At 37.5% G+C, this 27,641-nt stretch overlaps 3 protein-coding genes across 4 annotated transcripts in view; 1 reads left to right on the forward strand and 2 right to left on the reverse strand.

The window, feature by feature from the left end:
• Positions 1–5,496: 5,496 nt before the first annotated feature.
• On the reverse strand, positions 5,497–6,345 carry LOC148584054 (uncharacterized). Its single transcript, XM_088518718.1, has one exon. It carries the CDS (start codon positions 6,343–6,345, stop codon positions 5,497–5,499), a length of 849 nt encoding a protein of 282 aa, XP_088374844.1.
• A 1,798-nt stretch (positions 6,346–8,143) lies between these two features.
• Positions 8,144–9,315, reverse strand: LOC132162840 (zinc finger BED domain-containing protein RICESLEEPER 2-like). Its single transcript, XM_059573059.2, has 2 exons — positions 8,313–9,315; positions 8,144–8,184 (listed from the first exon to the last, which is right to left on the reverse strand). The coding sequence occupies exons 1-2, from the start codon at positions 9,313–9,315 to the stop codon at positions 8,144–8,146; spliced, it is 1,044 nt and encodes a 347-aa protein (XP_059429042.2).
• A 9,515-nt stretch (positions 9,316–18,830) lies between these two features.
• The window catches only part of LOC132163502 (coiled-coil protein), a 33,139-nt gene continuing 24,328 nt past the window's right edge, over positions 18,831–27,641 (forward strand). Inside the window, exons 1-4 of one of the 2 annotated variants that reach the window (XM_059573811.2) lie at positions 18,831–19,328; positions 22,491–22,658; positions 24,799–24,873; positions 25,124–25,202. In XM_059573811.2, coding sequence (XP_059429794.2) covers positions 19,104–19,328; positions 22,491–22,658; positions 24,799–24,873; positions 25,124–25,202 — 547 coding nt within the window. In that variant the 5' untranslated portion in view covers positions 18,831–19,103. Of the gene's footprint in view, positions 19,329–22,490; positions 22,659–24,798; positions 24,874–25,121; positions 25,203–27,641 lie in introns of those variants that run through there. The other variant, XM_059573812.2, reaches the window with a different exon arrangement.

Here is a 27,641-nt window from a genome sequence, read left to right on the forward strand (position 1 = left end):
GTTTGAGTGGCCTAAAAGTGCTTTTAACACTCAAAAAGCCCGTTTGAAGAAAAAAGTATTCATTTGGTAAAAAAATTAAAAACGCTTTTAAGAGTATAAAAAGCCAAAAAATGGTCAAAAAACATTTTTGGCAAAAACTTAAAAATAAAGCTTTTACCCAAAAACTCTTTTTGACTTAAAAGCTCTATGTCTCAAACTCAATCCCAAACATACTCTTAGCTACAATGGACATGATTATCCTCACCGAGGCGAATTTTGCCATAGGTGAATATGTGTCAACAAAATCTACACCGGGTTGCTAAGTAAACCCTTTAGCCATCAATCTAGGTTTGTACTTGTCAAGGCTTCCATCAGCATTGGATTTCTTCCTTATAACCTACTTGCATCCAATAGCTTTTCTTTGACTTGGCAAATCCATGAGCTCCTACACATCATTTTTTTGGATTGATTCAAGCTCTTCATTCATAGCTTCAATCCATTTTTCAGAATCATGACTAGTTATAGCTTCTTTGAAATTTGATGGATCTTCTTGCAAATCTACATCATCTGTACTTAGTACATAATGATCCTTGAGTGTAGTTGATAGTCGTCTTTGTCTTTTACTCCCATTGTTGTGATTATCTATATCTAAATGAGGTGGATCATTGGATTTTCTCTTGCTCCCACTATTCTGAAGATCTGTGTTATGTTCATTTTCTGTCAAAGTGTCTTGTGGTGTTTGACACTCACGATCTCCTCCTTGTAAGAGTCTGATTTCATCCATGGGAGTAATTTGGTTGGTGTTTTCTATAAATGCAGCATCCATGCTTGCTATTAATCTCTTATATGGATGGTAAACTCTATATGCCCTACCATTTTCTTGTCACGCCCCCGTTTAAGGTGAAAAGGGGAAATGCAAACTAAATGAATTCATAGCAATTAAGGAAATAATTATACTATAATACTATTATCATCCTTAAGACATATAAAAACTGGGAATCCAACAAAAACATTACAAGCCCTTCAATGAGGTATAAACCAAAGTAACTACTATAGGGAGGTCATAACCTTCCCACGTGTTAGAGTCCTCCTATACACAAAATTGGTAAGGTAAACAAAATATCCAAACCATACAGTCTACATAAACAAAAGATTGCACAGTCTAGGCTTGACCCCAACAATCTACAGTGGAATCCCAGGTACTACAGCTACTACGGCTCTACAAACAAATTTGTCCAAGTATCCCAATCATAAGGCCAGATGATTGGGTCCTTAAGCACTAGAAGGCCCACCGGTAAACCCGCCCTCAACACTATTATATATAATGCCATCTGCAAAAAAAATGAAGGGAGAAAGGGTGAGTTCAACAACTCAGTAAGTAGCTACAACACCAAAATGCTATAATATGCTATACAGATTTTTATGTCATACTCTCAATCATGCACTATAATAATCATTTCAGAACGAAATAATTGAAAAGCGAGAATAGTAAATAAGTGAGTAAGTTGTACAATGTATAAGCACTTCCTTTTATTTTTTTTTTCTCAAATCATGTTTTACCCTTTGACCCATAACCGCAATTTTACCATGTGCGGCACATGTTGGCTTGTCTCGAAAGACCTATAGGCTCATCTTATCGTCACAGTGGAGAGCTACTGGGTTGGAAACTTCCCCTAGGTGAAGGCTACCTGGCCGATAGCACATACCTTCTCGTAACCGTCCTTCAGTATGCTTGCCATGCTACCCATGCGATCCGGTACCATTCGTAACTATAGCAGTGCCTCGGGTTAAACATTTATGACATGAATGCACATATAACATTTCATATAATCTTGTAAGCTCATCTATAATTGTATACTATACCATGAACTTTGAGAGCTTTTTTTTCCATTCATAATCGCATTCATGCATAACTCATAAAAATGAGATACTTGTAATACGTAAAATAATTAAACCATGACATATGATTGAATAAAATTTGGCATTTAAAAATATGAAAGGAAGTGCAATTTCAAATCATGTAAGTAAATGATTTATAAAATCCCCCAACACTTTTCCAAAAGATTTATAATAAAATCGGTTGGGGTTTTCTTTTTTTGGTGTTGTGTCCTCTTACCTAAACTTGACGATGGGTTTGCGTTGGGGTGTCTTCTACCTTGAAAAGCCAATTAGATGTTGCGGTGCTAAGGGCAAACTAGAAAGGCACTTGAGACAACTACTTCCTATGTTCTGTTTCAGAGCGTGAGGAGAAGAAATAAAGCTTCTGGGTTACATAGGTAACTAAGAAGAGAAGAGTGTACTCATGTATTCTAGAGAGGACAAGTGGTTGCTTAGGTGTCTACTGATAATTCAATTGGTTATGCATGGATCAAGTGTCCAAGAGAGAAAGGAGAGAAGACACGTTGGTTTACCCTTTTTTTCTAAGGGCTACGTAAGGGATCTACCTGATATCTAATTGGATGAAATTCATCTAAAGTCCTATTCTAATATATATATATATAAGTTCTGTCACTTACTTTTGTAAGCTTATTTAATCAATAACGATTTCAAGTTTTGTTTTCCAAGCTTCTCAACTATCTTTAATTTCAATTCTTTATTTTGATTATACAATTGTCATTACCACCTCATGGCTGGTTTTATTGCTTTGATTTAAATTATCTTCTGCATGTACATCACTCTCCCCTACTCCCTGCATCCTTATGCATATTGCGCTTCCTCCCCCTCCTTTTTTGGTATCAAAGCAAGGGGTCTGCTACCTTCTTCCATATATATATATATATATATATATAGATAATCAAATAAAAATGAATTTATCCACTATCACATACCTTATGTTTTAATAGTTCTCAGCAAATAGAGAGGGGCATTTCTTGTGCATATCATCTTCTAATTCCCACGACGCTTCTTTTATTTCATTATTTCTCCACAAAAGCTTTACTAGTGGAATGCTCTTCGTGTGTGGCTCTTGGGCCTTGCGATCTAGTAATTTTACTGAGACTTTTTCATATGTCATATCTCCTTGTAACTGCAAAGGTTCGTAATTAATCACGTGGGATGGGTCTGGGATGTATTGTCTCAGCATAGAGACATGGAAGACATTATGTATATTTGCAAGTCCCAGAGGCAAAGCTATACGATAGGCCACGAGACCTACTCTCTCCAGAATTTCAAATGGCCCAATGTAGCGGGGGTTCAACTTCCCTTTCTTGTCAAATCTAGTGAGTCTCTTCATTGGTGCCACTCTAATAAACACCTTGTCGCCCTCTGCAAATTCCAAGTTTCTTTGGCGTATATCCGCATAGCTTTTGTGTCAATCTTAAGCTACTGACAATCTTCGTCGAAGTAATGCAACTTTATCTATGGTATCCTGAACAATATCTGGTTCTAAAATTCTCAGTTCACCGAGCTCGTCCCAATAAAGTAGGGAACGACATTTCCGTCCATATAACGCTTCATATGGGGCCATCCCAATACTTGCTTGATAGCTGTTATTGTAGGCGAATTCCACCAAAGGAAGACAGCGAGCCCAGCTACCACTGAAATTCAATACGCAGGCTCTTAACATGTCCTCCAGTGTTTGGATGGTCCTCTCTGACTGTCCATCTGTCTGAGGATGGTGGGCAGTGCTAAATTGCAATTCAGTCCCCATTGTTTCTTGTAAACTCTTCCAGAATCTTGACGTAAAATGAGAATCTCTATCCAACACTATTGATTCAGGTACCCATGTAATTGAACAATCTCATGTAGGTAAAGTTCTGTCAGCTTCTCCAATGAGTATTTCACTTTTATTGGTATAAAATGAGCGACTTTAGCCAACCTATCCACAATCACTCATATTACATCATACACAATCTGAGTTCATGGCAACCCCATAAAAAAATCCATTGATATTGCTTCCCATGTCCATACTGGTATCTCTAGAGGTTGCAATGGTCCTGCAGGTTTTTGATGTTCTGCTTTGACTTGTTGACACATCGAGCATCGCTCTACAAACTCAGCAATGTCCCACTTCATTATGTTCCACCAAAAACACCCCTTAAGATCCCGATACATTTTAGTGCTTCCAGGGTGCACTGCATATGGTGAAAAGTGTGCTTCCTCAAATATTAGCTTCCTTATTTCCTCATTATTAAGTACACAAACCCTATTTTGGTATTTAAACAAACCATCTAATGTGGCATAAAATCTTAGGGCCCGACCTTTGCTGGCCCTCTCCTTAATTCGAATGATCTCCTCATCTTTTTCTTGGGCTATGTGGATATCCTGCAGTAGTGTGGGTTTAATCTCGAGCTTCACCATTAACACTTGTACCTCTCCTATCACAATCTCCATATCAAGCTTCTCAATGTCCATTTTCAGGTTATGGGGCAAGGCTTTTAAGCACACTATCTCACTTCTTGACTTTCTGCTTAGGGCATCTGCGACCACATTGGCCTTCCTAGGATGGTAGTTGATTACATAGTCGTAGTCTTTTATTAGCTCCAGCCATCGCCTCTGCCTTAAGTTCAACTCTTTTTGCGTTAATAAGTATTTAAAACTCTTGTGATTTGTATAAATTTCGTACTTCTCCCTGTCTAGTGTCTCAAATTTTCAATGCAAAAACTAATGGAGCAAGAGATCATGGGTGGGATAATTCGGCTCATAACTTTTAAATTGTCGGGAAGCATATGCTACAACTTTGTCATTTTGCATGAAGACACAACCAAGCCACTTTATGGATGCGTCGCTATAGATAACAAATCCACAAGATTCTAATAGAAGCGTTAAGATCAGAGTAGTTACCAACTGCCATTTTAGTTCTTGAAAACTTTGCTCACATTCATCAGTCCACAAGAAACGAGCATTCTTCCTTGTCAAAGCAGTCAATGGTCCAAACAATTTTGAAAAACCTTCCACAAAACGCCGATAACAGTTGGCCAGACCCAAAAAACTTATGATTTCATGTACATTAATGGGTCTCTCCCAATTTACTATAGCTTCAACTTTCTTGGGATCTACCGAGATGCCGTCTTTTGATACTACATGTCCAAGAAAAGTAACTCTATCCAGCCAAAACTCGCACTTTGAGAACTTTGCGTACAACCGTTTTTCTTTAAGCCTTTGCAAAACACGCCTTAAATGATCTTCATGTTCCTCCAAGCTTTTGGAGTAGATTAAGATATCGTCAATGAACACTACTACAAATTGGTCTAAGAAATTGTGAAACGCCCGGTTCATTAGGTCCATGAAAGCTGCTGGTGTGTTTGCTAACCCAAATGGCATTACCAAGTACTCGTAATGGCCATATCAGGTGCGAAAAGCTATCTTGAAAATATCTTCCCTCCTTATCCTTAGTTGGCAATACCCCAAACGAAGGTAGATTTTTGAGAAGATCAGAGCACCCAGCAGTTGGTCAAACAAATCGCCTATACGAAATAGTGGATATCTATTCTTGATGGTGATTTTGTTAAGTTCCTGGAAGTCAATACACATCTGGAAAGTACCATCCTTCTTTTTCACAAAGAGTACAGGCGCTCCTTATGGCGATATGCTAAGGCGAATAAATCCTTTGTCTAACAACTTTTGTAGCTGGGTCTTCAAATCTTTTAATTTCGCTAGTGCCATCCTATATGGTGCTTTGGATATTGGAGTTGCTCTTAGAATTAAATCAATGTAAAATTCTATCTCTCTGTCTGGGGAAAGTCCCAGAAAGTCTTCTGAGAAAACATCGAGAAATTCTTGCACACCAGGTATCTCCTCCATCTTCCTCTCCTCATGAGGCGAGCCTTTTAAGCATACCAAGTAAACTTGACATCCTTCTTGTAATAATTGCTTGGCCTGAGTTGCTGAGATTAATTGTGGAGTAGCGCTCACCTTGGATCCTACAAATTTGAATTTAGTGTCAGCTGGTAATCTAAAAATTATCTCTTTGTTGTAGCAGTCAATGATGGCATGATTGTTTGATAACCAATCCATTCTGAGGATGATATCGAATACTATCAAATTGGCCATGAGGGTTCTCCCTTGGATGCGTATTGGGCAACCCAAGACTATTTTCCTGCATATCACTGATTTGCTTGCCAAGGTAGATACTACTACTCCTACTTCCATTGGTTCTACATTAATACGAAATCTCCTAGCATACCTAGCTAATATAAAAGAATGAGTAGCTCGATAGTCGAATAAAACAACAACCTTGCCAATAAAGAAAGGTAGAGTGCCTGTGACTACTCCATTCTCCGTCTCTGCTTCACCTGGTGTGAGGGCATATACCTTGGCTTGAGTGGGTGGTTTGCATTTGTTCCTTGTCTGTAATGATGCAACACCTCCTTTTGTCTTTGGGCAATCCCATGCAAAGTGGTCGGCCTGACCGCATCGGTAGCACATGTTAGCCCCCACACGACACAATCTGTTGTGGGGGAGTTGACATTTGGGGCAGGGCGTGCCGTTGGCTGAACTCGATCCATTTCCTATGGGTTTGACTCCCTGATTATTTCCGTTTGGTCTTCATTTCCATCCAGCTTGGTTTCGATTCAGTGGGAGTGCAGCCCTCTTTCGTGATTCTACCATTGCCATAGCTTTTCTCTTCACACTTTCCTCAGCTAGGGAGGCCTTGTTGACCAATTCTACAAAATCTCAAATTTCAAAGCATATAACACGGTCATGGATCCGTGGGTTGAGACCCTATTCAAACTTCCTTACTCGATTCCCTTCATCTGCCACCAAGTAGGGAGCAAAGTGAGCCAGCTTATTGAAGCGGCCAGCATACTGAGCGACTGTCATATTTCCCTGGGTGAGGTCCATGAATTCTCAAGCCTTCGTGTCTTTGAGGATCTTAGGAAAATATTGCAGGAGAAATTCTTTTTGGAATCGGGGCCAAGAGATTACTTCCTCACTACCTAGTTCTTGAATCAGCAATAACTTCTTGGTAGGGGTGAGTATTAGTCGGTAGAATTGGTTACGGTATAAAATTTTCAATTTCGTATTCCGCCCCTACAAAGTTGGTATACTCGATTAATTAACCGACTTCTACCGCCCGAAAATATTACCGAAACCGACCGTTACCGACAAAGTCGGTCGGTAATTCCCGTTTGGGCTGGGCCTAGTTTTTGTATTGGGCCTACTGTACATATCCGTTTTTGGGCCGAATTTTCTGATTTTTAGGTTAAAACTTTGATCAGTTTGATGGGCTTTGAATTTTATAATTTTTTGCTGTTAAAAATTTGATGGGCTTTCAATTTTACCATTGTTTGATTTGAATTTTGTTATTTTTTCTGGGTATTGCCTCTGGCCAGTTCACTTTGGTAAAAAAATCAAAGCTTTCAAATGTTTTTTACAAGTAAAATTTCAATTATATATCAAAACTGAAATTTGATAGGATTGTGCAAAAACGATTTTTCCTCTATACAAAAGATTTGTTAAAACATCCAATACTTTTCAGTCTATAAATCAAATAATAGAACAATCAAACATAAACATAATAAGCCAAAGTTGCCAAACAAATACCAAATGACAAGCAAACATATATATACATAATATCACATAATAAGTAAAAAATTCCCCAACAGTTCCAATCATTATAGCATCAATGAAATAATCAAATAAACAATCAAACAATCAAGCAAATATATACACAATATCACATAATAAGCAAAAAATTCCCCAACAGTTCCAATCATTATAGCATCAATGAAATAATCAAATAATCAAATAAACAATTAAACAATCAAGCACATATATACACAATATCACATAATAAGCAAAAAATTCCCCAACAGTTCCAATCATTATAGCATCAATGAAATAATCAAATAATCAAACAAACAATCAAGCAATCAATCAATCTAGCACACACAAATATGAAGAGTTCAAAACATAAACTCATAAACAAGTTAAGCAACTAAGTAGTCTAAATTCTAAAGGAAACCAACACATAAACTAATTTTACAAAGTAGTCTCAAAATATTAGTCTTCTCAAAAGATCATAATTAGGCCCAAGCTTCCCAAGCAAGTCAGCAACAACGCTAACAGCAGCCAATTAACCTTCAAAAGGCAAAGAAAAAGAATATATAAGGTTAATTCAAATATGATGCCAACAAGTAAATAACCAACTAATTAAATCAACTAAGAAAGTCAATAAAACCAACCAAACAACACCATGTGACATGTGAGAAAGTCTCAATCCTTAATCGGCCTCGTCAACATTAATAATATTGGACATAATTTCTACCACAAGAAAAACATTAGAAAACTTAGAAAATGGAATTGGAAACAATTAAATTATTCAATGAAAGAACCAATTAAGTATATTTGAAATTCATTGTAGTAAGTAGGAAATATTAATAATTTAATACCTAAATCCAGCTTGTAGCTCTCGCCATCATCAACCTTAGACAAGAATGTGTCACGCAAACTAACGGGAGAAGATCTCAACCAATTTTGAGTACAAACAAGTGCCTCAATTGTTTTTGGAGCCAAAGAACTCCTAAATGGATCAAGCACACGACCTCCGGTGCTAAATGCCGATTCTGAGGCAACTGTGGTCACTGGAATGGTTAACACATCCCGCACTACCTTGGAGAGGATTGGAAACTTTGTTGAATTAACTTTCCACCAATTCAAAATATCAAAGGTTGTACTTGGTGATTCAACATCCTCCAAACAATATTGCTCTATCTCAATTTTACAATCCGTCAAATTTCTTGATGCTCGGAATGAATGAAACTCACTCAAGAAAGAGTCGTCGTCGAATGAAATGTTCTCGGATGATGTTGAAGCATGACAATGTGGAGCCTCTCGACTTTGTACCTCATCATTGACACTCATCATTGGCACATTTCCCCTAGTGCCCACATATTGGTCAAATACATTATTTATGTCCTCCTTCAATTTATCAACAAGATTTTTCGCCATCTCATGTGAAAGGTTCGTTTGACACCAATATTCAAAAGCAACCAGCTTGTACCGAGGATCAAGAACAACTGCCACAAATAACAACCGGTTTATTTTCTCAAAGTTCCCCAAATATTTGTCATATTTTACTTTCATCTGCCTAGCCATATCACTCACCAAAGGATCAGGACTTCCAGCATAATTTAGCACTTGCCTACGAACACTACAAAGTTGTTGGAAAAACAAGTTTGCAATTGAATACAATGAATCAGAAATTTTCATAGTGACACCATAAAATACCTTAAAAAATTGTACAAAGTGACGAACATTGTTCCAATCATCCTCCTTGGGAGGCCCCAACCCCTTTCTTCCTCTAACAGTTCGATTTAAATAACGCATAAGAGGCCCAACTTCCTCTTGCAAAAGCTCAAACGCCCTTCTATACTTCTCTGCTAACTCCAACATGGAATAGGTTGAGTTTCATCTAGTGGGAACATCAAGAACCAAGGAGGCTTCACAAGCAACTTTTGTTAATTTGCACAAGACTTAAACCTTTCTAGTCTTTTGGGGGAGGACTTCACATACCTGACCACATTTCGGACCCTCTCAATTGAGTCATGAGCATCTTTTAAACCCCTTTGCACAATTAGATTAAGAATATGGGCATTGCATCTCACGTGAAAAAATTCATTAAAAGAAATAGTGTCCTCATCGTACATTGTTCGTTGTTTTAGCCAATCCAGTGCCTTATTATTGGCGGAGGCATTGTCAACCGTAATTGTCAAAAGCCTACTAATGCCCCATTCTACTAAACACTCCTCTAATGCCCTCCCAATTGTGATGCCCTTATGATCTGACACTTGACAGAATGACAACAATCTTCTATGCAATGTCCATTTATGATCAATAAAATGTGCAGTCACACACATATAATGCATATTTTGAATAGAAGTCCATGTGTCGGTGGTCAAGCAAACCCTTTGATTAGTTGTCATAAACATATGCTTCAAATCACTCTTAGTCGTTAAATATGTTTTCACACAATCCTTCATCGTTGTAAAGCGAGAAGGAATGTTGAAGCGAGGCTCAACTACTTTCATGAACTTCTTAAACCCATTTCCATCCACAAACATAAAAGGCAACTCATCCTCAATAACCATTTCAGTAAGTGCAGCCCTTATTTTTTTCTCATCATACTTCGCAATCATCAATGCATTACCCTCCCCCTTCTTAGCCTCAAAGGTAAACATTTGTTGACTCTTATCTTGTCTAGTCTTATGGATCTTATACTTTGGGCACGTATTAACATGGTAAAGCATGGAGGAGGTCCCATTAATTTTAGGGTGACACTTGTAAGCAGACCCACAATAATTACAATAGGCCATAGAGTCATCTTGGGAAGAACTTTCATCCCTAGTGAAATGTTCCCATGCTGCAGATGGTTTGGACATATTTTTTGGTTTCCTAGGTTGTGGTGGATGACCCCCACGACTCCCACGACCCCTTCCAATTCCTATAGAACTAGCATCCCTTACACCACTACTTCTATGAACATCCTCAGACTCATATTCAACATCTTCAACTTTCATGGGAGTAATTGGAATATCAAGAGATGAAGTATGAGAAGCACCACCTGATGTAGTCAGTGATGGTATGGGTGAAATTACCGCCGCAGCAGCAGCAGGAGAAGACCTTTCAGTAGCAGCAGGTGAAGACCTTGCAATAGCAGCAGCAGACTTTGCGGAAGCAGGTGAAGCTTTCACAGAAGTGGCAGTATAAGAATCCATCTGTGAGTCATTCATATAATGAGAAAAAAAAAAACCCTCAATAATGAGAAAAAACCCTCAATGATAACCCTTTCCTCTCTTAAATTAGAAAAAAAATATATATATAAAATCAAACAACCAAGCAATCCACTTCAAAGACAAGTGGACCTCACTGAACTTCACATCTACTTCAACCAAGTCTAAATCAGTAACTGCACTTCACTAGACTTTTAATTTTCAGCAGTGGGATTGCATTTCCCTTTTCCACCACTAGTTTAAAATTTTAACAGTGTGTCGTTTTCTTCTTAAAGGCTATACTCATACACAGTTACTCACAATCACAAACACCTGACTCGTAACTGAGACGGCAACCCAACCTGCTTGATTGTCACCCAAGGCATCATCTAAAATGATGAAATGGTACCTATTATTCACTTAGTTCTTCTTCTTATTGCATCCTCTTTGTGGTAATAATTCCAGTCAAATTATTTTTTTTGAAAACAAGAAAAGTTATCACTTGAGCATGAAGTTTTGCAACACCCAACCCAAGTAAAGATCTTTAAAGAAGAACAGAAGAGTACAGGGTGAAAAATATTATTAATCAGACAATATCATTAACAATCAGGTAATCAAAAGAAAACCTCGTTTTCGTTGGGAGAAATGGTGAACTGAGAAGACAACCGACGTCGCCTCGTCGGGGACCCAAGACAGGGACCTTCGATGGCTAAGAGGCGGAGCCGCGAAGAGAGACGAAGAGATGAGAGGAGGGTCACGAGGGTGAGCTCAGTGAGGTCTGAGACTGAGCTGCGGCGCTAGGGTTAGGGGAAATGGGTTAGGACTGCAGTTTACCCCCCTGAAGTTTCAGGAGTCTTTCAATTTTAACCCCAAAGTTCAAAAATTGGCAATCTACACCCCTGAAGTTTCAAAAATTAGCAATTTAAACCTACCATTTAATTTTTCCGTTAAATTGGGCGGAAATTTTTTTAAAAAAGCCTGAGGGTAATGATGTAATTTCATAGATTTTCGTCAATTTTGACGAAAAAATTAAACAGGGGGTTTAAATGGCCAATTTTTGAAACTTTAGGGGGTAAACTGCATTTTCCCCATATATATATACTACTCAAAACGGCGCCGTTTTGAGTAGACATATATAAGTATTTTTAAAATTAATCAAAATGACGTCGTTTTGACATCAAAACGATGTCGTTTTGAATGTCGGTATGAGTCGGGTTGGTAATGGCGAAAACCGACTTCCAGAAAAACAATATCGCCTGCCGACCGAAAAATTTTGGAAGAAGGAAATCCCTGCCGCCTTCCGTCCGTCATCTTGGCGGTGCCGGTCGGTCTCGGTCGGCACTCAGTCGAAACTCGAAACTCGGTGAATCTGCTCAGCCCTACTTCTTGGCGATCCACCAATGTCTGGCTTCACCTGATTGTCGATAGGCGGTGTATTATACCTGTTGTCCTTCCGTACAGCCTGTGAGTCGCAAAATTTCTTCCACGTCAGTTAGCCAATTTTCACACTCCATAGGATCTTGTTTACCATCAAATGGAGGAATGTGGAGACGCTTCGCTTGAATAGGCAACCGCGCTCCTCCTCACGGGGTGCTTTTCTCCTAAGATCAGTTATAGCCGTGACAAATTGCCTAGCCATAGCCTGAAACATCTGAGCCATATTTGGGGTAGCCTCAGCTTCCAAACCTTGTGATGATCCTTCTCCTTCTGCCATGACTCTGGAACGCGTCACAAATTAGAGTTTCCTATTTAACTACTCGTAAAAATTTAAATCATAAGCGTAGTGATGCAACTTAACCTAAGCCTGGGTTTGCACGGTATTCACTAGGTTAATTAGCAAGTCAAACTTATAGTTGACCTTGCTCTGATACCACTCTTGTCATGCCCCATTTAAGGTGAAAAGGGAAAACGCTAACTAAATGAATTTGCAGCAATTAAGGAAATAATTATACTCTAATACTATTATCATCCTTAACACATATAAAAACTGGGAATCCATCGAAAACATTACAAGCCCTTCAATGAGGTATAAACCAAAGTAACTACTATAGGGAGGTCATAACCTTCCGACGTATTAGAGTCCTCCTATAGACAAAATTTGTAAGGTAAACAAAATATCCAAACCGTATAGTCTATATAAACAAAAGATTGCACAGTCTAGGCTTGACCCAGTAATCTACAGTGGAATTCCAGGTACTACATCTACTACGGCTCTGCAAACAAATTTGTCCAAGTATCCCAATCATAGGACCAGATGATTGGGTCCTTAAGCACCATAAGGCCCACCGGTAAACCCGCCCTCAACACTATTATATATAATGCCATCTGCAAAAAAAATAAAGGGAGAAGGGGTGAGTTTAACAACTCAGTAAGTAGCCATAAAACCAAAAAGCTAGAAAATATGCTATGCAGATTTTTGTCATACTCTCAATCATGCACTAAAATAATCATTTCAGAATGAAATAATTAAAAGCGAGAATAGTTAATAAGTGAATAAGTTATGCAATGTATAGGCACTTCCTTTTATTTTATTTTCTCAAATCATGTTTTACCCTCTGACCAATAACTGCAATTTTACCATGTGCGGTGCATGTTGGCTTGTCCCAAAGAACCTATAGATTCATCCTATCCTCACAGGGGAGTGTTACCGGGTTGAAAACTTCCCCTAGGTGAAGGTCACTCGGCCGATAGCACACACCTTCTCATAATCGTCCTTCGGTGTGCTTGTCATGCTACCCATGCGATATGGTACCATTCGTAACTATAGCTGTGTCTCGGGTTAAACATTTATGACATGAATGCACATATAACATTTCATATGATCTTGTAAGCTCATCTATAACTGTATACTATACCATGAACTTTGAGAGCTTTTTTTCCATTCATAATTGCATTCATGCATAACTCATAAAAATGAGATAATTGCAATACGTAAAATTATTAAACCATGACATATGATTGAATAAAATTTGGCATTTAAAAATATGAAAGGAAGTGCAATTTCAAATCATGTAAGTAAATGATTTATGAAATCCCCCAACACTTTTCCAAAAGATTTATAATAAAATCGGTTGGGATTTTTTTTGGTGTTGCGTCCCCTTACCTGAACTTGACGATGGGTTTGTGTTGTGGTGTCTTCTACCTTGAAATGACGATTAGATATTGTGGTGCTAAGGGCAAACTAGAAAGGCACTTGAGACAACTACTTCTTGTGTTCTGTTTCAGAGCATGAGGAGAAGAAAGAAAGCTTCTAGGTTACATAGGTAACTAAGAGGAGAAGAGTGTGCTCGTGTAATCTGGAGAGAGGACAAGTGGTTGCCTAGGTGTCTACTGATAATTCAATTGGTTATGCATGGAATACAAGTGTCCAAGAGAGAAAGGAGAGAGGACACGTTGGTTTACTCTTTTTCTAAGGGCTAGGTTGGTTTTTTGGAAGAAAAAAAAATGAAATTAATTCCTTTTTGGAGCATACCCACGTTGAGTTGGGAAGAGAGAGAAGAAAAAGAAAATCTCATCCTATATTCTAGGGGATTTACTTGATATCTAATTGGATGAAATTCATCTAAAGTCCTATTCTAATGGATATTGCCATATATATATGTGTGTGTGTGTGCACACCAATATATAATCACCGTCCTTAGCAGTCTCATGTTCTTCAAAGAGAGGGATGATATTATCTTTCATGTTAGGGAGGAGAGTGGCCATTGCCGTTAGGTCATCTTCCATCCATTTTTCCTTTTTCTTGATAGCATCATCATCTTTTTGATCTTCTACTTCGGGCCTACTTGATGTGAGGGTGTACAAAGTTCTCTCATGTGTCAGTACGTAAGAGATGTGGTGTTTCCTCATTCTATAATTGATTCCATTAAGGCCTTCGACCTTTGAGGAATCTATACCCCTTTTAATAGCCATTTTAAAATGTGGATCTGATAAACTTAATACAAATATATATTTACAATAACTGTAATATATTTGATATTAATTACTACACACCAACAGAAAAATTAAAAATGTGCTTCTAACTTATTATAAACCAGAAAATAATAATAAATAAATAAGTTTATTATTATTATTATTTGGACAAAGTTTTCCTCCAAACTGGGTTGGAGGAAGTTCCTCCAACTCAGTCTATAAAAATGACATATATGAGATCACTTGTCTCTCGGATAAGTCAGCCTTGCTTGATAATTATTCATACAAGCCCTGTAGTACCGATGGCTTGAATCTAGCGGTATGAACTGGTCACCTCTAGGTGGAAGGGTGTATCGATTGTTGCTAATTGGCCACAAGTCCCTTGGATTTTGCAAAACTGTCCTTGTAATCCTCAAAGGACTTGGACCCCTCAAGCGTCTAGCACTTGAAATTTCTGATTGAGTCAAATTTGGTACAGTGAATTCTACTTCCTTATGTTGCCTAATTGACAGCCAACATGGGTGAGCAAACCTCCGATTTATTTGCCTTTGACCTTGACCTTGATAAGAAGATTCACTCATTTCCCAACGAGGTTTATAATTTTTTCTTTGGGAATTATAGTTTGAAAACCTTGCAATACTCTTTGCCCTCGAATTAGCTCTCCAATGGCTTTGAAATGAGTTAAATCGAGGCTAAAATGAGTGAAAACGGGTCAAAAAACTACCCTAAGGTTGAAAATGGCGGTTCTAGCAGTACTGTTGAACCAGATCGGACCAGTGTATGGAGGATCCAGCTGCTAGGCATGCCACACGCGGTTCTGGTCTGGTGCATGGTACGATGTACGTCTGGCGCATGTTTGTGGAGATGCACAGGTCGGTTCAGTAGTCCGGTTTGAATCTCGGGTCACGTGTCGAATTTGACCCATTTTTAGTGGGCTGATTGTTGGCTTGACCCGTTTGGGCTTGGGCCCTTATGGCAGATTTCTAGGTCGTATGTTTCTACTTCGGTCTGAGCCGGGTCAATTCTTGGATCGGGTTGTGAAAATCTGAAATGACGTCGTGTTTGGAATTGTCCAAAAAGACGTCGTGTCATTTTTTTTGTGCTTGTTCAAGTGTACAAGGAGCAGCTTTGTTTCGGTATGAAACGGCGTCATTCCTTATAGGATTGAAAATTTCCTCTTGTGAGGGCAAAATAGCAGCATTCCTAGTCTGTGGAACGACCTCATTTGGAGAAAACGAGCCCCCCTCCCCCCCCCCCCCCCCCCCTTGGAGATGCTGAAACGATGTAAGGGAAACTTTGTGCGCCCCTGGATCAAATGCCAGAATGACGTCGTTCCAATTAAATGAAATGACATCGTTCTCAATTTTTGATTTAGAGGCAATTTTATTGCCTTTGCTGTTGGTCAAAATGATTTATTTTTATCAACAGGGTTTTCTTTTTCGATTTTTGACTCAAAACAGTTAAAAATTGCAAATTTTTTCCAAAAAATTCAGATTTATCAACCCTAGAATTACCCCCTTCCATTGAAGATCCAGAAACTGTACCTTTGGTTGGGGATGATTCACCAACAATGTCAAAACCCAGAGGAGTAGAATTTTGCCTTTGAAAATCAATCGAAGTAGATGCGTCAAAAGGAGTTGAAAAGAAATTTTTCTAGTATTTTTGCTCCAACATGTAACACTTCTTCAATGTTGGAATATCTCTAGTGTGTTTTAACCCACCGACAATAATTTTAAGAAGTTTTTCTTGTGGATTTGAAACCAATAGATGTAAATTATAAAAAACCACAGAAGAAGCCAAACCTAAACTTTGTATGTTGATGGTTTGCAAGATCTCCTTCATATAATCCATAGATTCTTCTTCATCTGAACTTTCTTTCTCTTTGTCTTTATCCATAATCTGGCTCTGATACCACTGTTGGAAAATATACGTATCATCTCTGTATGTAGGAATCTCCCGTTAGGGTGAAAATCCTATGTAGAACAAAGTGATAGAAATCAGAGAATAAGAGAATGGAATAATACGTATGTTCTTTGACTTCAACTCTATTTATAGAGTCATGATATAACTCTTCACCAAGAGTTATATCACATCACTTATTATAACCACCATGAAAGGGTATGATTGTCTACGGGGATGACCACACTAGTTATGGTGTGATCATCCCTAATTTATCAGCATCACCTCAACCTCTTGATTAATTGTCTAGTAAAAAGTCCAAAAAAAATGATATGATAAGGGTCGCTAATTATTTGATTTAGGATGGATATGGTCACAGCCTATTCGTAAAGGATGAGCCTATTCGTAAAGGATGAAGCCGAACTAAAACTTAGGATAGTCTTGGAATCATCAATTAAGGAGCCCCCAAGAGTAAACTCCAAACTATTTATATGCACCTTAGAAAATCATAAATTTGCATATATAATACTTGTGATAGGTAAGACCATAATTTTGATTCTCTAAAAATTATTAGAAGAGTTTATCAATGATTCACCAATACATTGTTCAAAGTTACTATAGTATTTAAACAAGAGAGAGGAGTCTCGGAAAAAAAAAAGAGCAAAAGTGTAATGCCTTGATTGGAGAAGTGTTTTAGGTAGATTTTCCTACATGGCTACTCTTGCTATATTGGTAAATCCAAATTCTCAAGGATTGTTTGTGTACTTATCCTATCTAAGCATGGCAATTTCAAATTAACATGTCATAAGTGAGAATCTAGATAAGGAAAGCTAGCCAAAGTTAATTAACTTTAAATTAGGGTCGACAATTTTTGACACGACCCGCGAACTTGACACGAACCCAACACAAAGTTAAAGGGTTAATGTTGAGTAGTATAACCTGTTTAATTAAATAAATTGGCTAATGGTTAACTTATATAATATAATCTTATATTCATGCATTGACACAACTCGAACCCAACATGTGATATAATGTCAGGCAATTTTAACATGGTTTATAAACCCAATACAAAACGAGTATATAAAATTAGAGGGTTTGAGTTTAGGAGTTTGACTTGCTTAATTAAATGGATATGGTTATGGTTAACTTATATAGTCTTATACACAACGTTTCGACATGACTCAACGCGAACACAAATTACCATCATTACTTCAAACCATTGGGTTTTATAACTCACATATTTCATCATACAAGTAGTGTTTCCAAATAATTAGGGCGAAAACAACAACTGCTAGCTCTAGGCCATGCACTATATAATTTCGCTTATAGCTATTCAGCTAACGTGGGGCATAAGCTACTATCTTGTTGTTTTACATGAATACACACCACAAGCTCTTATTCAAGGCGTCATTGTACATCACGAGACCCCTTGACTCCGTGGAAAGGGCCACTAGTATAGTCACTAACCGCTACTAAAATTCATGTAAACTTTATTCGTAGGCGTCGCTCCACTTGAAATGAGCGTTCTTCCTTGTGAAGGTGGTCATAGGACTTAACAACTTAGAGGGAAGTGATCATACTTGCTATCCAACAAAGGTAAACTCCTCACCTCCTGGTGGTCTTAAAGTCATTTAGTTCCATTTCAATCTATACTAGCATAATGTTTTGCTAGCCAATTCATCCCCAATATCACATAAAATCCTTGCATTTCAAAACATGACAAATTAGCTAGAAGTGTCATTCCCTACTTGTCACCACCTCTGATCTGGTCTCCACATCTACAGGATTGACAGTCGTATAAAAGGGCATGTGGTTTCTAGCTGAAAGGAAAGAGGGCATATGATTTATAATTTATAATTTTGACAAATTTTAAAACTTCAAATTTTGAAAGCCGTCAGTGTTTTAGGCCGTCTATTGCAATAAACAACCAAGGGTGGTGCTTTAATGGCTTAAGGAAGTTTTCAAGTGGTCAGGATATGTACTAGGTCGAATCTCCGTAATAGAGAATCCACACATATGCCTGATTAGTATTAGCCACCTTCGATTCTCATTGATGTTCTGGTAGGGCTGGACCAGGTTATGGCTTAGTCGGACTTAAGAGAATACCTGCGGTTCCCACCATCTAGGCTCCTCTTGTGCCGCTCTCAGCAGATAGTGCTACTATGGTCACGCCTAGATAGAATAGCCATAATTAATATACCCGGCCTACCGTTTTATATTTAACTTACATGTCGAAATAAATTTTTAATCGTCATTAAAATTAATTGTCGTCGATCCAAATCCTTTTAGCAAAAATAAAAAAAGACAAAAAGAAAAAAAGAAAAAAGAAAATCCTTTTAGCAACGAAATGCTGAGGAGAGGTCAGGTCGAGTGTGAGACAGGGACTGCTCCAAAGTCTACAAAGCAATAAGTACTCGAAAACGAACGAAAATTCCACCAAGGAGACCAGACCACATTTCCTCTCATCGCCACCGCCATCTCAAATCTCACTCCCAAACTCCCTCTTATCCTCCGATCCCGAACAAAGAAAACAACGACAAAAGAAAGCACTTCAATTAGATCTACGGCAAGACTCGAAATCCAGAGACAAAAGCCTGCCCTTGTTTTTTTCTGAAATGGGCTTTGAGCGGCTGGATCTTGATCTCGGGGATTCGAGTTGAAATGCAGCCGAATCTGTTCCCGTTCGGCACCGTTTTGGGTAATCCGCTCTTGTTCAATGGGGATTTGAGCGAGGGGTTCGAGAGCTCTAGGGTTTTCTTCTTGGTCCCGTTCTTGTTGTTCCAAGGAGGCGGAATGGATTTATCCAAGGTTGGCGAGAAGATTCTCAGTTCGGTCAGGTCCGCCAGATCGCTTGGACTTCTTCCTTCTGCTTCTGATCGCCCCGAGGTAAATGTAGCTTTTGCATGCTCGACTTCAATGATTTGGAAAAAAAGAAGTAGGTTTTGTTTACTTGCTGAGAAAATGCGGGAAAGTAGAAGAATCCTGGTATTGTTCTTACTTTCTAGGTGTGGACCAATGCACAACTCTTACTTGGGTGAACCCAACTTCGACCGTTTGGCTTGAGTTTTTGGTATTAGTTCCAGTGTTATGGCACAGAAGAGGGTTAGTGTCAAAGGGAAAAATTCTAAGTGCGTTAGCAAGAAATGGAACGTGTATGATGAACTGAGAGTAGCTAATAATTGGATGACCCATTTTACGAAAATAAAAAGCTTGGCTGGATACCTCTTCTTTGTGTTTGATGATTAGAAAGTCAGCTGTTTTATGGTTCATTGAGTGTGAGAAGTAAGGTGCACCCAAGAAGACAATGTCGCCTGAATTTGTTTGGGGTTGACATCTAAGGTAAATTTTAGGAGAAAATGAGTAATAAATTATTGATCCAATGAAAAGAAGCATTTAAATAGTTGGCTACTCAATTATCCATTCACTGATGTAAAGTTTTGTGTACGAGTCTTTTTCTCCTCCATCATCAAAGGGCAAGCTCCATGTTAAGATTCCTTGAACCAGGGTACACAGCTTCCATGGGTTCTTCAGGTACACAAACAACTTGGCTTTTATGGCCATATGCTAACTCATAGGGTTAGAGTAACGAAAGATTACTCACTCTTAAATTAACCACCTGTTCCATTTTTGGTCAGTTCTCAATGAGAGCTTCCCTTAAAATCAGTTTTATTCAGCCTAAGAGAGAGGCTAACGAATGACACTAATCTTATTTCTACTAATAGAGCAGGAAGAAGGTACTCTCGTAGTCTATTAGGATAAGGACCAATAGCATTCTGTTTACTTTCTGGGAGACCAACGCCTAAAGAGAAGGAAGAAAGGGGTTCTATGGGTAAGGGGTTTATGTACTTGACTTCACCTAGAACATGGTGTTTACCTTGATAAGCAACCCACTTTATGGCCAGGAAAGCCTGCTCCTTAGTCCTTGGAAGAGTTTCATTGCCTATTAAGGCTGCTTTTTTTGATATGTTGTATTCGGAAAAGGCATTTAGTGTTGAAGATGATGAGATTTGGATGATGTTTTTGAAGGGTCGAAAGTTTGAAGTCAAATCCTATCATATGTGTTAGGGGGTTCTGGAGTTTATTTCCTTAATGTAGCATTTGATGTGTTTGAATTCCTTCAAAAGTGGCCTAGAAAAAAAAAGAACTCCTTCAAAAGTTGATTTTCTTTTTCTTTTTTCCCTTCTCTTCTACACAGTTGTCTTTAGGAAAGATGTGAATATTACATCTCTCTTTTAGTATGGAGTTCATTTTTGAGTTTTATTACAGGCATACTTAGACATCTGCTTTTTTTTTTTTTTTTTTTTTTTTTTCCCCTTTTAGCTAACTGGTGTGCTTTAATACGCTTTACACAATTTTTGGAGGTTTGTAGGGAGAGAAGAGGATAAGTTAAAGAGGGAGAAGAGCGGATATAAGTTATTCCTTTTTTTTCTTTCTTCTTTGGATGTTGAAAAACAAAGAGGATGGAGAGGGGAGTAGATATCCCTCCTTTTCTTTGGTTGCAGAGTGGAAAGGAGAGGAAAGAAGAAGGAATCATATAAATTGACTATAGAGAGAGATAAGTGATAGGAGTTGTTTGGGACCTTGTTAAGTAAAGGGGAATTGGAGAAAAATTCAGTATAGAAGTATCCTCTCTAATTCCTTCGATTTAACGGAATAAAAAAAAGTTTTTAAAGGGGTATGGTACCCCTCCAAATCCTTTCCCTTTACCCCTAAGAATAGCTCCAACCATGGGGAAGGAGAACCCCCACCCGTTCTGGGCTCTTTTCCTCTTCTCTACTTCCTTGTAAACATACTTAAGCTTGAAGCTCAATGAGGATCATATGTAGTGCCTTAGAGTGTCTTACATGAATTACCGTCAATGAGGTGCAGCTTAAGCACAAAACTGTGCACTTTTTTATGAAGCTCAAATTGCAACCAAAAAAAAAAAAAAAAGGATCAAAAGGCAGTGCTTGTTTTGAGTTTTGTAATCATTGATATACGTATATATTTTTAAAGTTTGTATTACTGTTATTATTATTTTGATTCAAAAGGTTACAGGTTATCCCATTACACTGGCATGTATTGCTTATATAAGCTTTATTTTATTTCAAGATGTCATGGTTTTTTTGACTTTTTGTTGACAACTTTGGAGTTTAGAAGCTTAGAGACTTTTTTTTTTTTGTTGATTTTTAATAATTGTGCTCCTGTTTTTCTAGTTGTATTTTCTTACAATGTAGGATGCATTTTGAGCCAATGAACCCTGGTTGAAATGGCCCGTTCTCCCCCATAAAAATGGGGTGGAGAGTAAGGTCGTGGGGTTCAAGACCCCAAAAAGAATGTACGATGCATTTTGATTTTGGACATTTTTTGTTAAGTCATGTGCTTTTGTTGTTGAATTTGACATGATATTCAATCTCCTGACTCAAAGAATACTGGAATCCAAAATTTTCAAGCTAGACCATGTTCCTTCACTTGATGACTATTTTTGATAACAATGCTTCCTAATCCAATGTTTTTCTAATTGTACTGCAGAAATTAGGAATGCAAAATCTATATCAAAATCAAAGAAAGGTCTAACTATTGGATATGAATAAAATACAAAGAAAAATTGTGCTTGGTAACTATTTTTGCAAACAATATGTCCTAATCCAATATTTTTCTAATTGTACTGCAGAAATTAGGAATAAAGAATCTATATCAAAATCAAAGAAAGGTCTAACTGTGGGATATGAATAAATGAAGAGAGAAGATTGTGCTTGATGCAGTCCCCTTGAGCCAGGTTGCTTGGTGTAACCAGGGTGGTTCACATGTATATCAACTGTTATTGTTTTGGTGTAAATTTATTGATGGCTTTTGAAAGTGACTTATCCCTTTGATGTATCGGAGTAAATGTGCATTCACATCACTAGGAACATTCATAACACTCTTTTCAAAGTGCATTATTACTATTACTTGCCATGTTCTTTTTTCCACTGTGTATGTGCTTGATTACCTATGCTGATACATATTGAAACTTTGAGCCATCATGTGTGAGAGCTTAATTCATATGCTCTCTATGACCTTGCACAGGTTCCTGCTCGAGCAGCAGCAGCAGCAGCTGTTGCTCGTGCTCTTGCAGGACTGCCTCCACATCAAAGGTTTAATCTGCCATCAAGTTCTGAAGGGCTGAGATCGATATATGGAAGCATACCTCATGGTCAAATTGTTGATGAGTTAGAGGAAGACTTCTATGAAGAGGTGCTACTTGCTTATATCATTCTAGTACCAATTTGGGAGTGCTTATGTTTGTACTGTCTTTCTATGGTAAATACTTTATGCATTTTATATGGCATTGGTATTTCACTGGCATTGCTCAAGTGGTGGAAAGGTTGCTAATGTGGGCTTATATACTTTGATCAAATCCTTTTATTACTGTTTAACAAGAATCGTTAAGAGGCAATTGTGAGTAATCTGCTTCTAAAAGTTTCCGAGTTTGCAAAAGAATGCTGTTAATGTTTATAATTTTTTGTAGCATGAGACTAGCCCCTTCCGAATTGTATTTTGCTCAGCACTGCAAAGCTGTAATTTGATTGGCACTAGATTTACTTTGTATTTTGAGTCTAAAAATTCCACGTCTTCAGTGCTGTAGTTGAGTTTATCAGGGTTAGATATGTAAAGATGGCCTATGAAGCTGTTTGAAGTATTTTGTGGTATTGGAAGTGCCCAAAAAATGCTTAAGGAGATTAATTGTACATTTACTGTGTGTATCTTCTCTTTTGTGAAGGAAAGTATAACTATGATCTTTCAGCATGTCTGGTACTAGGGAGGTGGGATAATCATTCTCATCAGTGGCTGATCTTTCCTTTTGGGCAACACAAGATGTTATTACATACTTTTACATTAGTGGAATTCAGTTTTTTTTTTTTGCGTATTCTAAGCTGTACTGAATACTGAAGAGCCACTCAATATATATGTGCTTTATATCGATGTTCTGTAAAAAAAGTTCAAAGGGTGAATCTTGTATTTAAGCAGCCCCTCCATATACTTTGGTATTAGAAGGATATTTCCCTCTCTGCTGGCATACGTAGGAGGTTGGTGGCCAATTGTTTTGGTATGCTTGGTAGGAGCAGTTGAAAGTAACTTCTGTGTTCTGAACTCACGCATGACAAATACAATATCAATGTTTTCAATCCCCTTTTCAGCTTGTATTTGACTGTTTCAATCCCTTTGTACATGGATAGTAGCGTTTATTAGATTGTCTATTTCTAATTTCTTTGAGTTCTTGGAGTTTTGTTCTTCTTTGTCTATACTTTAAGGGTTCTCTTGTATACTTCATGTGTACTTTGGTTATGCCCATTCGCCCTTTTAATGAGTTTGAATTACCTATCAAAAATAAAATTTTGACAAGATTTTGGCTTGTGAAAATTGTTTCCCCTGCCATGCACCATGGCCCCTTTTATTTGAGCTCTTGTAAAGGTCTTTCTTGGAAATAGTGAATACTTTCTGTTTTGAGAAGCTGGGAAAGCCATCTAGTTCAGTTAAAAGATTTGGATTGATTTACTTATAAAAAAAGATTAAGAAATAGGTTTTATGTTCAGCTCTGTCTATATTCGGATGCATGGCTTATGGCATGTTGCATGAAATCATATACTTTAGACTACTTTTGTTAAAGTTGACACCAAGCTCATTAATGGGTTTAAAATAACTAAAATAAAGTCCCTAATAGGAGGTCTTTCTTGTATACTTCCTATAAACTCGGTTGCGCCCCTTTGCGCTTTCTAATGAGATTAAATTACTTATAATTAAAAAATCCAGATAAAGTAATGAGTTCGCTGGAACTTTAGCAGTGTAATTTGGCAGCTGCCTGAAATCTTTATGTAATGACCATACCATAATTTGCTAATGGCTTGATGGGAGTGAGCAAAGTATATCTTCATGATATTCTTGGGAAGTTGCATTACAGATATCTTTGCTACAACATGGGATGGGTTGTTGGTTAAGGGTAATGATGTACTCATGATTTTTTTAGGATTTTGTAAGCTTTCCTCCCCCATCTCTGAACAGATAATAAAGTTAGGGCTAAGAATTTATTATTTTTTCTCTCTTTCTTTTGCCTTGTTTTTTAAATTTATTTTTCCTCTTTCTTCACCACTGCTTCTCTTTCTGTCAAACCTGGAAATCATTAACCTTCATTTGTGCTACAAAATCACATAATGGAACTTCTATTTTTTGATCTGCATGCTAGTTTTTAGAAACCTTTTCTACTTCGTAGTCTAGTGAATATCAAATATTACATCGGCTTTGTTGCCAACTATGATAAATCTCCTAATCGTTATTGTCTTTGTGAGGACTAAATTTTGAGCTTTTTCCTGAAGAGCTGTTATAAATGCGTCTGCAGGACTTCGATCCGGTTAGGCATGTTTTAAAACATATTCCATCTGATGAAAATGATCTAGCGTATTTTGAGAAAGAGGTATTGTTCCTTTTCTTGATCTTTTCTTCTAGTGGATGTATTTTACATTCTGCATCTTGTTCAGCATGTATATGCAAGGATATGTATCTGTATATACTTGATTGTAATGAATTGCTATTACTTCATCTTATTCCTTCAAAGATTGGTTAAAAAGGACATGTATTGTACAGTTTTTTCACTTTGAAGTAAGATCTGAAAGTTCTACCGAATTTGTTAACTACAACTCAATAAGAATTCATCTCTTTTGTAGGCAGCTCTTAGATTAGCACAACTGGATAAAGTAGCAGAAAGTTTATCCCGCCATGTTATGGAGCATCATGAAGTAATGGGTAAGTTTTTCAATGAGACTTCTATCAACCTCTTCTGCATTTGTAATGAAATTATAATTGTATATATGTATCTATGGATATTTACATATCAGTGGTCATACTAACAAGTCTCATATTCTATGTACCATGTAGTTGATTTTTGTTTCAATTGTGATATGTCCCAAAGTATGTCAGTGTGATGCTATTGCACATCTTGTATAATATCACTAGGAAGAAGTTCGTTTTTAAAAGGTTTACAAACTAATAGACATGGTCTTATATTCCTTGAGACGGTTAAAAGAGGAATCACATTCATGGAGATCGAATGATATCTGTTTTAATAGCTCAGCGGTCATTTCACTCAATGTTACCAATCTCTAAAAATCTCCGAGTACCCAAGATTAAACACATCTCTCTCATATGTTTCTTTTGCATCTTCTCATTAACCTGAATTTATGTCTGCGACTTTCTGTGAATTTGATTGATGAAATTTTTCATTTTCTCAACCTTGCATCTTGTTCAGGTTTAATTCTCTATTTTAATGGTAATCTCCACTTGAGACCTTGGAGTTTACCTTAAAGCAGCCAACACCAGTGCTGTGGTCTCAAAGGCCAAGGCACCCCCTCCCCCTTGTGCCAAAAGAATAAGTTTTAGTTATTTGAAGAATAGAAGCACTCCATCCATGTAACTCCTCTTTTCCGTAGGAAGACAATATTACGCATCTGTGAGGACATAAGAATTCCATACACTACAAATCAAAGCAAACCAAACGTCTCATACCAATTTAAACTTAGCCATCGTATTACCGTTATTACAATTCATCCGTTAAAACTTAACCTTTAAACTCTTTTTTTTTTTGATAAGTAACTTAACCTTTAAACTCTTAGTCTTAACATTGAAAGTATGCTGGAACAAAGCAACCTAATGTGCTAGGTGCACTTATTCAATTCCTCTATTATGTGAGGGCTTCTTTCTCTAGTTTCCTTGGCTTGTAGAACCATCCACAATATCATCTGGGTTGTTTTGTAACACAAAAACAAAGGGTGAGTTAAATACATAGCAAGTAGATACAACATACAGTAAATAAAGTTGGAAACTACGTTAATTTTCAAAACATCCAAAAAGTACAAATAAAACTTTCACACACATCATAAATCTTCTCTTTCATTTCAACTCTTGAGTGGCCGACATACAATTACGCTCTGTATGATAACTAGGATCTTGACTCCGTTCTTGTGGCCATAGGTGGGGTAGCGTTTAGGATATGGGCATCACTCGATAAACCATGGTGCACTCGAGTGAGCCATTCTTGGCAGACCATACAAGATGGCTGCTCCCGCCCATTAATTTTGATACCAATGCACATCATTTCATATGGCCAAGAAAATATTTTAAAATGTTTCATGCATTCATACAATCACTTTCTTGTTCTTTCCTTTCTTTTCATTCACTTTTCTTCAAGTATCATAACTTTTTTTTTTTTTTTTTTAAAGTAATCAAATATCATTAAAAGCGTAAAGCGCCCTGAGGTACGTAGGAAGTATATGGGAGAAAACACCTAGATAGGAGTAAAAAGAACAAGGAAGTCATGATAATTGATCACCAAAGGATAAACAAGAGTTGCTGCCCAAAGATACAGAGTTTTGAAGAATAAAGACTAAATCTCCTCCAAAATCCTCTCACGGTTCTCAAAACTTTTGTCTTTCTTTTCGCTCCATAGACACCACAAAAGACACAAATACACCATCTTCTACATAGTAGCACTTTGAGAGCTGCCAGCAGTCCACCAACAAGCATACAAATCGACTACTCATCTAGGCATAACCCAAGACAATCTAAATCGACTGAAGAATACATTCCAAATGGCACAGAACCTCACAATGGAGAAAAAAATGATCCACAGTTTTTTGGAGCTAGTGTTGCAGGAAAATAACAGGTTTTTTTGAGTACAAACTGGCAGAAGTAAATATTCAGGTTTACTTGTAACATTGAACCTCTTTTCTTTTTTAAATAACTTAGGAAACCACTCCTGAAAAATAGGGTGGAGTTGGCGTACAATTAGTACTTGTTTTAACAAAGGAAACTTTCCTTTTAGTGGGAGAAAAAAACAGCTTGCCAGATTATGTTAGGATTTAAGAGTTAAAATTATTGGCTTTCTTGTCCTTTACAAGTCTTTTTCAGCCCTCTCACATACTCCTCTATTAAACCCACGAATTTATAAGAGATTATTAAACAAACAGCTACCATGCAACAAATTAAAGACAAATAGAACAACTTAATATTAAAGAAAAATAAAATAACTGAAGAAAATCACCCTATGGGTCTAGGGTGTTACAATCCATCCGCAGAAAGTATGATTTCTCGTCTTTGGTATGGGTGTTGTTTCTGGTCTTTGGTATGGGTGTTGTTTTAGAAAGGTTGGTTACCATGTATGAAGAGTGGCTCCTCTGTGCTTGATTT

The sequence above is a fragment of the Corylus avellana genome, chromosome 8 (assembly GCF_965113065.1).
Source record: "Corylus avellana chromosome 8, dhCorAvel1.hap1.2, whole genome shotgun sequence".
NCBI classification, from domain to species: Eukaryota; Viridiplantae; Streptophyta; class Magnoliopsida; order Fagales; family Betulaceae; genus Corylus; species Corylus avellana.

Bases quoted from the DNA above. Each gene is read 5' to 3' on its own strand.
- LOC148584054 (XM_088518718.1), bottom strand. From the start codon at position 6,345: ATGTGCTACCGATGCGGTCAGGCCGACCACTTTGCATGGGATTGCCCA.
- LOC132162840 (XM_059573059.2), bottom strand. From the start codon at position 9,315: ATGTTGGAGTTAGCAGAGAAGTATAGAAGGGCGTTTGAGCTTTTGCAA. The intron at 8,185-8,312 runs GTATTAAATTAT...TTCTTGTGGTAG, and splicing joins GAGCTACAAGCTGGATTTAG to AAATTATGTCCAATATTATT.